At 37.3% G+C, this 15,780-nt stretch overlaps 1 protein-coding gene across 9 annotated transcripts in view; it reads left to right on the top strand.

The window, feature by feature from the left end:
• Positions 1-15,780, top strand: part of KAT6B (lysine acetyltransferase 6B) — a 107,389-nt gene that overhangs the window by 53,452 nt on the left and 38,157 nt on the right. For 6 of the 9 annotated variants that reach the window (XM_064430423.1, XM_064430421.1, XM_064430420.1 and 3 more), the window contains 7 exons: positions 2,293-2,408; positions 2,574-2,655; positions 3,639-3,771; positions 7,698-8,629; positions 9,622-9,743; positions 11,102-11,217; positions 13,198-13,339. In XM_064430423.1, the coding sequence (XP_064286493.1) occupies positions 2,293-2,408; positions 2,574-2,655; positions 3,639-3,771; positions 7,698-8,629; positions 9,622-9,743; positions 11,102-11,217; positions 13,198-13,339 (1,643 nt within the window). The remainder of the gene's footprint in view (positions 1-2,292; positions 2,409-2,573; positions 2,656-3,638; positions 3,772-7,697; positions 8,630-9,621; positions 9,744-11,101; positions 11,218-13,197; positions 13,340-15,780) is intronic. The other 3 variants (XM_064430428.1, XM_064430427.1, XM_064430426.1) reach the window with 2 other exon arrangements.

Here is a 15,780-nt window from a genome sequence, read left to right as displayed (position 1 = left end):
AACTGCTATGAATGTAGTTAAACGGAGTTCCTTTTAAAAGTAAAACTTGTTGGTTACCACTTAATGTCTGGTAGGCATTGCCCTATACATGTTACTGTTATATTTGCGCTTTGTCAGGTTGTGTCTAAAATGAATAGTTTAAGTATTATCAACTATTAAAGAACCGTACCATATGGTAGTTTGAAATCTAAAAATTCCTGGGCTGTCTCTGCTAGTGCATACCTGGAAAAGATGGTGAAAAAAATATGGCAAATCCATAGCAATGGTTCCCATTTGCACCCTTCCAGTTCTAGTTACTTGTGGCTCAAGGATTTGGAATTGCAGGCGTGTTTAATACCACTGGAATATTTTTCTTGAATTTTTGTCTGATAATAAAATATAGTGATTAAAGAAATATATTAAGCTGTGTAATTGCTTCATTGAGAAATGTTTCATTGGTCGATAAGAGATACAAAATAACACAGTTACACTTAATTTCTTCAAGCAGTGGATATCTACCAGTGAGAATGGTTGTTCCATATGTTTATACATCACAGTTATTTACGTAAAACAAAATTAAAAGTAACAGTTTGAACTGCAACTTAGTTGCTCCTTGAAGTAAATAATTTCTGTGCAGGGTAGATAGCTGGAATTAAATACACTTACGTGGAGTGATTGATTTATGACTAGGCTTTAATGTGTTAATAGGGTTGTTAAGTCATAATTGATAAAATAAGTCTTTATGTGATATTGATTACTAATATCAGCCTCTCTAGGGGGTTTCATTGAAGGGAACAGTATCTCATTGAACTCATCTCTGCTGTTATACTATATTTGTCACATTCTTGAAAGTGCATACTCAATTTTAACCCCCAAAAATGCGGGTATATCTTAAACTGCAAAGAATCAAATGGTTATGCTTTTTCAATATTTTTCTGAAACTACTCTTTGAATTTATTATTGATTGCTCCTTCCTAATAGATTATATGTCTGCATTTTATTTTGAGAAAATGCACAATTCAAGTTGTATTTCGAAGCTTAACAATCAAGTGTTTTAAGCCTTGGATAAGGAGAATAAAAGGAAGTAAAATCTGAAATTGTCACTTATTCAGGTGACTTTTGCATTCCATCAGTCTTTGCCATCCACACCTCAGTCCGTTAGACAAAAATAGCAAATGCTTGTAGATTAGATTGTATTTTTATTTGTGGTGTTTTAGCTCAGTCCTGGACTGAGAGACAGTTGATGGAGAAAGTCTGAATCACTGTAACTACAGCATGACCTAGAAGAAAGCACTCATTCCAACTCTGACAGTGAGAAGAAAGCACCTTTGGTGTGAGCCACATTTGCTGCAGCCATCTAGAAGTGCAGCATGGCATCAGGGATTCTTCTCTCTCTGACAACTTCTGTGGTTATGTTCATGATAGATAATCTCTGAATATAATGCTACCATAAAGTATTTCCCTGGGAGTGCTGATCCCTTCTTATATAGCAGTGCTTTTATCTTTTCTGGATTAGGGCTATGCTCCGAGGTTGTTGAAGACGTGAAAAAAATCACTGCCAGTATTGCCTCAGGTGTTGGATGTGTTCATTTGCCTGGTCCCTTCTGTTAATTGGAAAAGTCATGTAGGCTTTCAAGACTACTGTGAAAAGAGGATGGTCCTGCTGAGGAATTTTTGTGTTTTGTGGGAGATGGTAGTTCAGTACTTCACACCCACCCTCTCAATTTTAAACCTTGTATTGTAATTTGTTTTCCTTATGCCAGTTGCCAGATTAATTTTTTACCCATTTTATTACTCTGAAATTGTTCTTTGTTTATAATTAAGTAATAAGTTGAAATAAAAAAAACACATGTAGTTTGGCACTTCATTTTCTCTGGTAGGTGCTTAGTATAGTTAGAAAAATAACTAATGCAGTTTTATCTGAAGATTTCCTCTGTTTATTTTGAACTGCTATGAAAGGGGAATGTGGTCAAGTTTGTAAATATGCTTTTTTTGAGAACCAATGACAGTTTAATATGCCATGGAAATAACCTAGTGAAAATAAAAAGTTCAGTTTTAGGTGCTTATGTAGACCATTCACTGGTGTCAGTTAAGAGTAAAAGTCAATTTTCTACCTGTCTTCATGAATGGGTTTCATGACAATTATTCTGTATATTTGTATGAAGTAGAGGAGTTAAATAATGTGTTGCAAAATTCTGAAAGCAGCTGGTACTTTCAGGGTTCTGGTGGTGCTGGCTACATCCTGCTGAACTTCAAAATCAATCTAACCAATCTTAAATCTCAACCTCTCAATAACATTTTGGTATTTTTTAGGACATCCATCATGTTTGAAATTCTGTCCTGAGTTAACAACAAATGTGAAGGCATTGAGGTGGCAGTGTATTGAATGCAAGACATGCAGTGCATGTAGGATCCAAGGCAAAAATGCAGTAAGTTAGACTTGTTCAGTGTTACTTGACTTCTCTTTGTTTATAGTAGCTTTATAATTAGCACGTGTCCAAATGCAAATAATTGATATACAATTCAAGCAGTGCTGTATTAAGTCTCTTTTTTCCTCTTCCCTTTTCTCCACCCCCTCATCCCTGCCCCCCCAGGATAACATGCTTTTTTGCGACTCCTGTGATAGAGGGTTCCACATGGAGTGCTGTGACCCGCCACTATCCCGAATGCCAAAAGGTGATCTAAAAATCCTTTCCATGAAAGTACTGTCATTTGCAGTCTTGTATTAAGTGACCAAAACCTGTCGAGCATGCTGTTTTCATTTTTCTTTTCAATGATAAATAGTACGATTTCATTCATAATAAACAAAATTTTACTTGTCATTATATGAGGGGTTTTTTCCCCTCAGGAAAATAATAAAGGTCTACATATAGTTCACCAGATGTAATGAGTTGTTGCCCCGTTTATTGAAGGTGAAATTTTAGAAAGGCTGTTCAAATGCTTGGACTATATACACTGACAAAGAAGTTCTTGGAACATGTAGAAGAGCCCTTCTTCCTGCCTTTTGTAGGAGTAATTGGAAAAACAGGCAAACAAAACAAAATGCATGTGTCTTCAGGTTCTTGAATCTCTAGATTTCTTACCTATGGTACCTCTCACTTTTGCTCTTACATCTCTATGGTTTTCCCTATTTAATCTTAAAGTTACATTAAAGACTTTCTTCAGTTCCCCCGCTCCCAGTCCCCAGCCTTATCTACAATAGATGTTTGTCTATTTGATGTTAAAAGGATGCTAAATTCAAGTTGTGTATTAAAACGAATACACCATAGATATGAAGTAGTATATTTAGCATGCTCTACCCTAGTGGCCTTGTAACACACACGTAAATTTTTTACCCTGTCTTATTTCTATCTGGACAAAGATCTAGGTAGTATAACGAGGGAAAAGCTAGAATAGAAATTCTTCTAGGAACCTAATTGCTCATAATCTTTTCTGTGATTCTTGTTGCCTCTTGTATCCCCCTTTCCATGAGCACTTTGCTTTTAAAAATTTCAGAGTTTAGATAGAGGTGGATCACTTTTTTGTCCACTTCCCCTTGCCTATGTACTGTTCAAGAGATCATTTGCTGACTCTGTGTATACTTGGTATGTATCTTGGTACACACCTGCAGTACAGGTGAGATAAACCGTGTGCAACTAAACTCTTTTTCCTTTACATAGGGATGTGGATTTGCCAGGTCTGTAGACCAAAGAAGAAAGGAAGAAAGCTGCTTCATGAGAAGGCTGCACAAATAAGGAGACGATATGCAAAACCTATTGGACGACCGAAAAATAAATTAAAGCAACGAATGTTGTAAGTTTCTCTTGGTTTTTATTTCTTTAGATGTTTCAGAGAATGGAGTCAGCTAAGAGTTTGGTATAGGTTTAAGCACTGTTTTAACTCTGTTTCAAATCGGGGAAAATAGATAATGAGTGATTTTGTATGTGCCTTTCAGCCCAATGTTCAGTAACTTCTAAATTATAGTAGGTGCTTTTGGTGTCATGTCAGTGGTGATAAAAAATTACTGTAACTTAATTTTTCAGATCATCTAAGTTTTTATCAAAAATTGTGCCTATAGCAGATGCAAAAAAACTTCTGTATAGTAACATATGCCATAGCTGTCTTTTAAGTATAGCTTCAAATACTTGTAGTACCTACAGAACACAAAGTGGATAATATCAAGCTAGTTGTATATAACTTCAGGAGATGGTTCTGTTCAAAGAGCTGTTTGAAAACTCTATAAAAATTATTTTATTAGTTAATATCAGTTCACAAAACCTGTTCCAAAAAGCAAACTATAGAAGTAACAAAGAAGTTCTGGTTTCGGTGGTACTCTAGAAAAGATTATTGCTTGAATTCTGCTGTTCACCTGCTACCAGTTACTAGGAAAGATTGCAATTCCTCTTGCTTTTCAAGACTGTGTTTATCTAAAACAAGAGTGTGCTGTAATTTTTTTTTGGCATCTGTCCCCCAGAGAGCACTGTAGTTGGACATTGGAAGTCTTGGTTAGAGGAGTATTTAAGTAGCATTGAAATACTGAGTTGATGTTACACTGAGTGTTAAATAGGAACAGATTCTGTGTCAGCTACAGTAGCATGATCCCCTCCATCACATGTTCCTATCCAAGTACACCTTTTTTCGTCCTATTTAAGCATTATTTAACTGTTTGGCTATGTCAACTGAGCAGCTGAAAAGCTTTTTGACTCTACCAACTACTCATTCTTTACATTGTGACATTCTTCTCTACAGTCTAAAAACCTGTCTTGTATTATTCAGAGTTACATGGGAGCTGCTGTAAAACTTTGCACTTCGCAAAAAAGGATTTTTGAAGCCAGTGGATCCCACATGTGAAAATATAAGGAAAAGTACTTGCAGTATAGTACACTAGTCAAGTTGATTACTTGATGCTGTGCATCTTGCTGAATTCTCTTTTGCCCTTCTCTCTGCCAGGATCTTTCATCTTGCCTTTTTGGTTCTTGTCCTAAAGTTCAGTGTATGTTGCTCTAGGAAAGTAGTTCAGGACAGGAATAAAGTATGACACTATATGAAAGTAAAAGATGTAGTTGTACTGCCTGGTGAGGCCATGCTGTTAGACTGGGTGAAACATTGTACTTCTCTGTTCTCCTCCTGAATAAATAGCTTAGGAATTTGAAAGGCATTGAGATTTCTATATATCATTGTGTGTGCATAATAAAAATATTCCCTATATCTCTGGCTATGTCTTGGGCTTTAGTTGTACCCCTGGTTTTATTTATCCTTTGAAAACACATAAACCTTCAGCTGGAGGTTAGGGCTCTCTTGTGGTTCAGGAGTGGTACTCCCCAGCTTAGTGCTACTGCTGAGACTCCCTGCTTTCTTGCTTCCCCCTCCCTCTGCCAGTGGCTGGAGAGGAGAATTGAAGGTACAAAAAGTAAAGATCCAAGCTGAGATAAGAACAATTTACTGGAAACAGGAGTGAGAAAAGAAAGCAAACAGTCCCAGCTACAGTACCAATAACAAAGTGTACAAGACAGGCAAAACAATTCACATGTGATTATTTGAAATGGTATTACCCAGCTGCTCCCCACTTACCTGACTGCAACGAGCCCCTTCTCCCTGGGAGAGAGTCCCTTTCCCTGCCCATGAGATGGTACACAATAACCACTGGGTCCTGGGCACGTTCCCCTTGGCTGCTGCAAAAATTAACCCTGCCCTGACCAGAAGCAGGACTGGTTCTAATACAGTCCTGCCATCTTTCTTCTCTGCAGACATGCATGTTTGGCTTCCCAGTGGGTGGATTTAGCAGCAATGTACACCTGGACACTAATTCTGCTTCTCCTCCTTCCTCATACATTTAATAGAAAGGTTGGAAATGTTATGAGGGTTTTCCTGTTGTGTTTTGCTGTTGAGTTGTTGAGCTGCAACATGTATAGATGTATAGTGAACATCATGCTAAAGGATGCAGAAGTTCTTCTAGTATTATATGAAGATTATTAACATTTTCAGAAAGGTTTTCTTTGTAGCTTGTGAGCTGCATGAGCATGTTACAGGGAAGCAATTTGTAAAATAAATATTTGCAATACTGCCAGCACATTTCTATTACTTCAGTGTCTCATATATAAAAACAAAGTAATCTGGTTTTGGAAAAATAGTGGTTAGAGATAGAGACTCTTCGGCATGAAATCCTATTTAAAAGTGATTGTGGAGTATGGAAGACAATAGTGTCAAACATAAAAAGTGTGTAGTCACGTGAAATACAGGAAGGTTAGCCAATGCCATTTAGTCCTTGTATAGTACAAAGAAAATCTTTCCAGTGGTACTGGAGTAATGTTTTGCCTGTTGACCATCTGTAGGAAGCCCTTCACAGGCAAATAACTGTGTAAGATTAACTTAAACCAGGTGTGTGCTGGCCTCTGGCACTGCTGGTGGTTACCACATCTGGCACTGAGAGTAGGTCTTGGGATGGACTTATGGATATGATGCCAAAGGATTCAAAAGATTTAGAAGTCCTTGGTTTTGTTGCCTCTTAGGAACTAACCAAATTTAAGGATGTGTGGGTGGAAGAGGGGTTGGTTCTTAAGCTGGTGGGCCCTTGGAGGTCAGTAACCAGATGGTAGCCCTTGGCTGTTGAATCCCTAATTAGAAGTAACCTGTTGCAGTTAATTACTTCATTATCTCAATTAAGAGGGTAGAACTCTGTAGAAGAAAACTTTCTGCTGCAAAGTAAAAAAGCTAACTTCAAAGAGCAGGATCGAAAAGGGAATGAAAGAAAGCATGTGATACGGCTGTGTAGCTTTGTTTGGCTTTGTAATTTGATTGTCTGTCCTGATAACTCTTTCTTTTACTGCAGATATTTTCAAAAGTTCTGTTTCCTTATGCTAGAATATACTACGCTGCAGTGTAGTTTCTCTCTTCGGTTATTAGCAACTAGTTAACTTGTAATTTTGTTCTCAAAAATGTTGGCTTTCAGTGTGCCCTTTTTCTTCCTTATTTAAATGAGATTCACCACTCTTTTTTCCCAATACCTTCCATGTTGGGCCTGATTAGTTCATGGCTTTTCTGCAAATGCACCTTGATTAGTCTTGCTCTTTCCTTTCCTATTTTTGCTTTTTGCTATTTTTAGCATTTCTAAAGAGTCTATTTCTTTGGTTTTGTTGTAATGCTCTTAATAAACTACCTTATTTGGCTTTTAGGTCTTGGTGGTAACTTTTACTGCCACATTTTACATAATCCAACAAGAGTGTGAGAAAAAAAGCAGTTTCTTGAAGATTGACTGTTTGCTTTCCAGGATTAATAGACTTTCTCTGCAGTTTACGCAAATGTAGTCTGAAGTTAACTGTTTTGATATCATATTAATACTTAAAACATTAATCTTCTCTGTGTGTACAATAAACTCTATGGTGATAGAGCAGTTGTTGTACAAACACGATGTAATGATATTTTTTCCAAAGAGGCACACTTTGGCTATGCCTAAAAGTACATGAGAAGGCTGTATACAGGGAGATCTTGTTATGCCAGCATTTTATATATAATCTGTGGACTGTCTTTTAAAGATAAGAGGGGAGGGGGAACAAAAAGGAGAAGGGGAAAAAAAGACTGATGTTGTGTCATAGTGGGAAATGTATTTCCAAAGTGTATGTGTGTTTAAATTTCTTGAAAGATTTTTAAGTACAGTGGTCCAGGTAACTTGTATAAACTATAGTGCTATTTGACAGTAAAGATTTTGAATGCTAATTTTTATTTTTCAAATTTTTGCATAGGTCTGTAACCAGTGATGAAGGATCCATGAATGCATTCACAGGAAGGGGGTCACCTGGTAGGGGTCAAAAGACTAAAGTCTGTACCACACCTTCATCTGGTCATGCTGCATCTGTGAAGGATTCAAGCAGCAGATTGCCTGTTACAGACCCCACTCGGCCTGGTGCCACCACCAAAATCACCACCACCTCCACCTACATATCTGCCTCTACACTTAAAGTTAACAAGAAAACCAAAGGTCTCATTGATGGCCTTACTAAGTTCTTTACACCATCACCTGATGGTCGCAGATCACGAGGTGAAATAATAGACTTTTCAAAGCACTATCGTCCAAGGAAAAAGGTCTCTCAGAAACAGTCATGCACTTCTCTTGTGTTGGCTACAGGTACCACACAAAAGCTAAAACCTCCACCTTCTTCACTTCTACCCCCAATCCCCATCTCTGGTCAGAGCCCCAGTTCTCAAAAATCCAGCACTTTGATTTCTTCTAACCCTCCCCCAAGTTCTTCCAGTCAGTCAAGCATACCCTCCTTTAGTAGCCTTCCCAGTAGCAGTCAGCTAAAGGGGCTCTTTGATGGACTCTCTCATATCTATACCACTCATGAACAGTCTCGAAAAAAGAGTCACCCAAGCTATGCACCCCGCAAGCACTTGTGTAATAAACCAGAATTATCTTCCACATCAACATCTAATAGTCATTTCTGTGGAAGGAAAGAGGTTAGGAGTAAGTTTGTGTCTCATGCCTGTGCCTCTGGATGGGGTGTGTCTAGAGGACATGCTTTTAAAGCAATTGCTCACCTCAAGAGAACAACTTTCTTTAAAAAGCACAGGATTCTAGGCAGATTAAAGTATAAAATGACCCCTCAGGTGGGGACCCCCTCACCAGGGAAGGGGAGCTTGACAGACGGAAGGATTAAACCTGATCAGGATGATGGTAAGCAAAGGTCGAAGCGCCAACCAAACCTGCGTCCCGTCCAAAACCAAAATTCTTATCACATAGGTCTTAGCTATTTCTCTTGTTCTTATTTCACTTTCATACAAAAACAACAAAACTTTGACCTGTTATCTAATGCTGACTAAATCTCCAAAACATTTTTGGTTGTGTTTTTTTTTCCCTGACTAATACCACACCACTTTTTTATTTTTTGCATCTGTAGTGACACTAGGAGCCCCAAATGCCTTCATAATGTTGCTTATGGCTGTGTAGTACCGCATGAGTAGCCACTTGTCATGCCACTTCCTTGTTCCACCCCTGCCATCCCTGTGGCAGTGGTGCTCTCATCATGATTGTGTGCTGTCAGTGCTTATAACGGTGGGCATTTCGATTCATTTCCCTCTGCTCCATTGCTTTTTCATGAACAGTTCCATCATACTACAGTCTCCACAACACTTGATCTCTACTGCTGTGAACTACCTTTTTATTAGTTTTATTTAAGAAAAAAATACTTTTAATTTATAATGATTGAATGCAGACTTAACTTAGCATTAATCTTCAAGTTTTAAGGGCAACTTTTTGTCTCTTGTGTTCATTTTTTACCTTCCAGAGTATTCTGGAATTTATCAGGTGGCATAGTTCTAGCAATCAAATATGCTCCATTTCATGAGGTTCAAAACTAGTTTAGTAGAACTGGACTATAAAGGCTTGTACAGACAGACAAGCAAGTACCAAAAAATAGCTTGTGCTGCAGCAAGCTACAAAAGAAGGGGGGTGAAGGGTTCACTTCTGTTACTTAGTAAGCCCTAAATTGGTTGAAATGGGGAGTTCTTAACAGCCATAGTTGCAATCCTGTTTAGTTTCGCTAATTATATTATATATATTATATATATATATTATATTATATATATATTATAATGATTTAGCATTTTGCTAATGCACATGTAACCTTCATGTCTGTGAATAAACTTTTTGCTGGTTTTAAATAACAGATACTGAAATCAAACTAAGCATCAAACAAGAAAATACGGATGTATTTCTGTTGGGAAGCAAGGACACTGTTACACAGGAGGATTTGGAAGTGTTTAAGCAGGCCCGAGAACTTTCCATGGAGGTAAGAATCATATTGCCAAAATGTAGTTATTTCTGTAAACAAAAACTGAGTTAATTTTCAGTCTCTTCATCTTAATTTCTAATATATTCCTTTTTATCTTATGCATCGTGCTTGCTGTGAATTCTGTTTGGGAGACACTGTATATGCAGAGAGGAGGCAAGACATCGTGCTGGAATGGATCAGATGATTAGTGACACTTAAGATAGGTTTTGAAAGATATACTTGAGCATTTTGGAAACAGGACTGCAGGATCAAACATAGCATTTAAAAGTAGCTGATGTCCTGGTCAGGACTGAGAGAATATTGGTCAGTAATGATTTTCCTCTGCAAATAAAGCAGATATTCTGAAAAGCTAATTTGGTCCCACTGCTTGGTAAAAAACCAGTTTTAGTGAGTCCATAAATTCATTTTACTTGATTAGTCACCACACTTTGAGTTCAGATACTGTAGACTTTATCTAGCAGTGATAATATTTGAGCTGAATCAGACTAGTGAACCAGATTTTTACTTTTCTGTGTCTGTGAAATGAACAACCAGTGTCTGTGAGAACCTGGGTCAGAAGGTGGGTGAATGCAATGTTTCAATTGCTGCTTTCTTAAAATGACATCATAAATTCTTGTACTTTTTTCAATAATGGAAGTAAAATTTTTTCAGGTTTAGTCTACAAGAACTCACATTACACAGTGACTTTTTCACAGTCTTCTTTCACAGCATATTAATCAACAAATTCAAATTGAGTTTAAAGACTCAGTTTTATTATTGGCTTATACTTCTGCTTCCTCATGGAAATAGTTCCCACTACTTGCTTTCTTTCTCTTTCATATGCAGTCCCAAAAAATGTTAGGTGTTAAGGTTTCTAAAAGTTGACATAGAAATTGCTTTTTTTCCCCCATCTTTCTTATTATTTTATATTTTGCCATCCCTTTAGAGCCTAGCAGTCATTTTCTGTTCAGCTTAAATGCAGTATTATAGCTGAAATCAAAGTGTTAGCGTATTCTTGTCTCTGAGATAAATTCCAGTTACTCTTGAAGGGTTGTGCTGATACCTTTTCTCTCATTGTTTTGACAGAAGGGCAGCTTTGAGGTTTGCACCAGAATCATAGGGATGTCATCACACTAGGTGCTGTAGGAGAATAGAATTTGAGGCTGTGGTGCCTCTTCTTTGGCTGGGCTTTAGTTGTTTGCATTTTCTGTTTGCAAACTCTGTCCTCTGTCAGGGTTTAAATCAGCTTAAGCAACTGATTTGGATACTTCAGGTTTCTCGTGCTTTCAGTGGGTGAAATTGGTTATATGAAGCTAAAGTTTCTTCTACTTTTTTATAACTAATACCTTTTTTTTTTTTTTTATTTCACCTGACAGAAAATTGGGTGTAAAAACACTGGTGAAACAGGTGGGCGATACCCTTCAGTGATTGAGTTTGGAAAATACGAGATCCAGACCTGGTACTCTTCACCTTACCCACAGGAATATGCAAGGTAGCAAGTTCTCAAGATTGCCCATACGTAGTTGGCATTTTTTCTGATGTGAACATTTCAACTTATTTTTACTCTTTTGTAACTGTTTATGAATTAAAGCCTTTAAAAGTAAATATGCTTTTGTAATTACAACTGAGAACAAGGATTTGTCATTCTTTTTAGCTAGTTCTAAATCAAAGATGCAATAAAAAGTTGTTTTCCTAGTCCTGTATAAATGCCAATGTGTAGTGTGTATTGGTGTGGTTTCGTTCGAGGTTTATTTTTGTGGTTTTGTTGGTTTTGTTTCCACTTATTTGTTCAGTTTTGTCTGGGGTTTTTTTTGTTTGTTTTTTCTTACACCATTGCAATGAGGTATGTCTGACTTCTGGCCCTTTAGACAAATTGCTTTTGGTTGTGGTCCAACGTTTGTTAACCTCCTTTTTTCTAAGGACCAGGGGAGATGTCATGCTAAATAAATGAAGTAAAAGTGGGCAGGTTGTGGCAACAGCATCTCATTTCTGACCATCTTTGCAAGGGTGTACCTTGGAATCCAGCAGAGAGCCTGGACTAGTACATGTGCTCAGCAGATCTCTGCAGAATTTTGTGTGTGCTGAAAATCAATGTTTTATTAATCCGTTGTCTCTATGGCACACAGGAAGATATTCTGAACTGTATGTTTATCAAGCTCTACTACAGCATGCAACGTGATCTGTTCCAAAATGCTGTTGCATCGTGTCACTCTAAAAAGCCTTTTGTTTGTGTGGTGGGAATGAGGGATATGTCATGTATCCATCATATACAAATCAAGGGCTAAAAAAGTGTGGAGAGCATTTCCATTTCCTATTATAACCACTGTTTTTGTAGTGTTAATTTTTTATTTCAGTTTTGCTTTTTATTCCCTCAATTTATTGTGAAAGGGTGAGTTACCTATTCCATCAAGTAAATTAATCCCAGATAGAAGCATAATGATGGCTGATTATTAGTATGAGGCTAGAGTTGGATGACGCTGTAGGAGGTACTGTGGCTCTCAGTTGAGTGCAGTGGGATTACATCATTGAACAAATAGTTCAAACTACTTTTTATGTTGTTGATGAACTTCCTTAGGATACTAGAATAGTGCAAACCATGGCTCTAATCCCACGATGTGCTAGTAACTTCAGAGAAGATAAAGATTGTCCTCTGCTCTAAAACTTTGCAGACTAATTAATTTCTAGAGCAGTCTTCCACTGATTCAGTAATTTAAAAATGAAGGTAAGTAGCCATAAAAATGACCAAAGGGAATGGTTTATGATGGTATGTAGAACACAGGACATGTGGGTTACCTGTATGTAGTCTGAACTGGATTCTCCCCTGACAAGAGCACTTGTTTGTGTTGCCTGTGCTGTGGAGATTGTGGAGGGGAGATGTTTTGCCTTTATGTGAACTCTTAGGATTGGCTTCTGTAGTAAAGTGATAATTTAGGTGGAGATGAGGAGGTAAAATCCTACCAGAGTTTGCCATCTTGCCCAAGTATTTGGAAGACAGTGGGAAGAAAAGTCATCTCAGAGCCCTCCCCCGAAGCAAAATAAGGAAAATTCAAGGGAAGGAGATGCCCTGTATCCTGCTTTGTTCTTCCTTTATCTTTATTAGGAACAGGAAAGATGAAATTTGAAGTATTACTCCAGTGTGCTTACTTTGATGGAGACCACAGGAAAAGCTAGGCTGGAGGGTGGGAGGGGGAAGAAACCGAGATCTGCCAGAGGCTGAACCACAAACTGACCACAGCACAACTCTGTTCAGTTAGGTTCACTGTGGTTGATTGATTGAAGCTGACTGTTTCTTATTTTCCTTTTCTGATGAGTACTGTGTGAATGTTAAATCATTCACTCTAATGTTCTATTTACTTATTTAGTTGTGCTTTAGCAGCATTTCTGTATACCTTATATTTTCTCATTTGTGGTAACTTTGTTTATGGAATGTAACAAATTTTTTGTATAAAATATCTTTTTAATTTTCCTACAGATTACCAAAACTTTACCTGTGTGAATTCTGTCTTAAATACATGAAAAGTAAAAACATTTTGTTAAGGCACTCAGAGAAATGTGGCTGGTTTCATCCTCCAGCCAATGAAATCTACAGAAGAAATGACCTTTCAGTATTTGAGGTAGGTGTTTCAAAACTATAAGCTTTTGGAAAACAACCAGTTTGTAGATGTTACAGACTAGCTGTAGAACTAGTGAAAACTTTAACATCCTTAAATACTTCCTTGGAGATTCTTCTTATACTGCAAAGCCGAGTTGATATTCTGCCTATAATGCAAAAACAAATCCATCTTCCCAAGCTGTTCTACCCTGTTCTGCCATGTTCTTTCATTATTTGTTGTTTACTTGTACTTCATGCCAAGCTCTTTAAGGTACTTGACTAGCATGAGTCTTAGGGCTTTCTTTGCAGTTCTCATCTTGGATTGGTTTGCCTTTCCCTTCTCAGCAAGAATACCCCTTGACACCCATTTGTTTCTGGCTGCTTGAGTGCCTTGGGTGCAGGGAGAAGTCTTGTAGGTGCTCCCAAAGTATAAAAGCCAGTAAGACAGCTTCTTGTGTGTTCTAAAATCACAAATGTAGCTCCTGAGTGCTTCTGCCTTCATTTTGGATGTTTGAGAAACTTGCCCTGAAATATAAAAAATGCCACAACCTCAACTTTGGATTTATTTATCTATGTTATTTTTTTGGGAGATGACTTATTTTGAGTGTGAGGTTTAATGTATATCCTGGACAAGAGAATTCTGTGTTTCTAATAGCATACCTGCAGTTAAAACTATGCCTTAACTTTCACATTCCAGTTTCTCAAGCATTATTGCAGGTAGTAATAACAGAAAAGACTGGTGGGGTTCTAGGACTTCTAGGACTTCTATTCTCAACAGTGTTATTGAGATGCATGTATTGATAATTTTTCTTTAATTGCAGATGTCATATTCTTCTTCAAACATGTTTTCAAATTGTATAAGTGTCCTTTGTTCTGTCATTGCCATTATCTGTTCAAATAATGGTAGATGCAGTTTGAAAGGTTTTTTTAAGTTAGAACAAGATCTTTGTATTTGGTTCATTTGCTTATGTTTGTGCTATTAAAAAAAATAACTATTTGCCTCAAGATTGTGTTCTTCCTGACTTGAGCAGTTTTTATAAATATTGAAGAACTGCCAGCAAAAGACTTATGTTGTAAATAGACTTACCTCTTTGCCTATTAAGAATGAAATTGCCCTAGACTGTTTAAAATAACTTGATATTCTCTGTTAGCAGGTGTTAAGAACTGTGGAGCATACAATAGGCAAATTGTGCTTTCTCATTTACTTTTATTAACTACTGCTAACATGTAAATGAAAAATTCTAAGAAAATAAAGTACAGAGAAATACTGAGAAAGGGGATGGGGAGGTGGGGGATTGCTGCATGGAAAACAAAGTATTGTGGAAGCCATGTCCCAACTCTTTCTCCACTGCTTTTGTTCCCTTTGTCTGTTTTGGGTGCTTCAGTAAGCACTTGTGCTAAGCACTTGTGTAGTTGGTTTGTGTCTTTTTATTTCAAAGGTTAATGTCAGTAGTCACTGACTGCTGTAGAAACTTGGTCATTAGTTGATGTCCTTCTTCATAGATCTTTTCAAGAATTCTGTGCAACCATTTTCTTTTAGGCAGAATGAAGAGTTTGTGGTTTCCTTCATGCTTTGTGTTTTTGAGAGAAATGGAAATAAGTTTGGCATTTTGTGATTTATGTACCTCTGCCCAGAGGATGACTTTGACAGATTTGAGAGCAGACTTTGACATAGCTTACTATTATGCTGTAGCCAAGCAACTTTTGACAGATGCTTCCTTTTGAGCTTGCTGTCCCTCTTTTTTCCCTGCTTCTCACATTTAAAACTGGCGAACAAGCTGTGTTTGCCTGAAATTTAAGTTTTTTTACATTTCTGTACAAATGTTCTTACTAAAAAAGACAGCTCACATAATTTGCATTTTCAGGCTTACAGCTTAGCCAGTGGTGATTTCTGCTTCCTTAGTGTTCACATTTAATTTGCACACTTGCTAATAAGTGTGAAAAGTAACAAAAAGCACCTGGACAAGGGAGTGTGCTGTAAGAGAGATTGATGTATTCGATAGGCTCTTAAGAGCTGTATACAAGTTTATCCTGATGCCTTAAGGAGCAGTAGCTATTCATTGAATGTTTTTTCTTCAATCCACTTAATGCAGCTATACTACTGATGTTCCCTTAAAATCCCTAAATATTATCCAAAAGGATGGGTTTTGCTTAGATTTGTAACTAGGGTTCTTACTCAAAACAAATTAGAATAGAAGATGGCTTCTTTTTCTGCACAGTTCCTGTCATTTGTCTCTCTCTGAATGAAACACAGCTACTGTCATTATCAAAAACATCAGTACAAGCAAACCATTCTATTAAGATTATTTCAAAAATGTGTTGCCTTTGACTGAGCCTTTCAGGAAGTACCTAATTGATCTAGGAAATCTGCATTTGTGTCTGGCTTTTCTGTAGCTGTCTGAGTCACAGCTTGACTCTTTTCACTCATAATATACCTAGACTAATTGTAGTATTTAGCCAGGA

This window comes from Passer domesticus, chromosome 8 (assembly GCF_036417665.1).
Source record: "Passer domesticus isolate bPasDom1 chromosome 8, bPasDom1.hap1, whole genome shotgun sequence".
NCBI classification, from domain to species: domain Eukaryota; kingdom Metazoa; phylum Chordata; class Aves; order Passeriformes; family Passeridae; genus Passer; species Passer domesticus.
The sequence above is the reverse complement of the archived record's forward strand: the minus strand, read 5'-3'. Positions and strand labels throughout refer to the sequence as shown.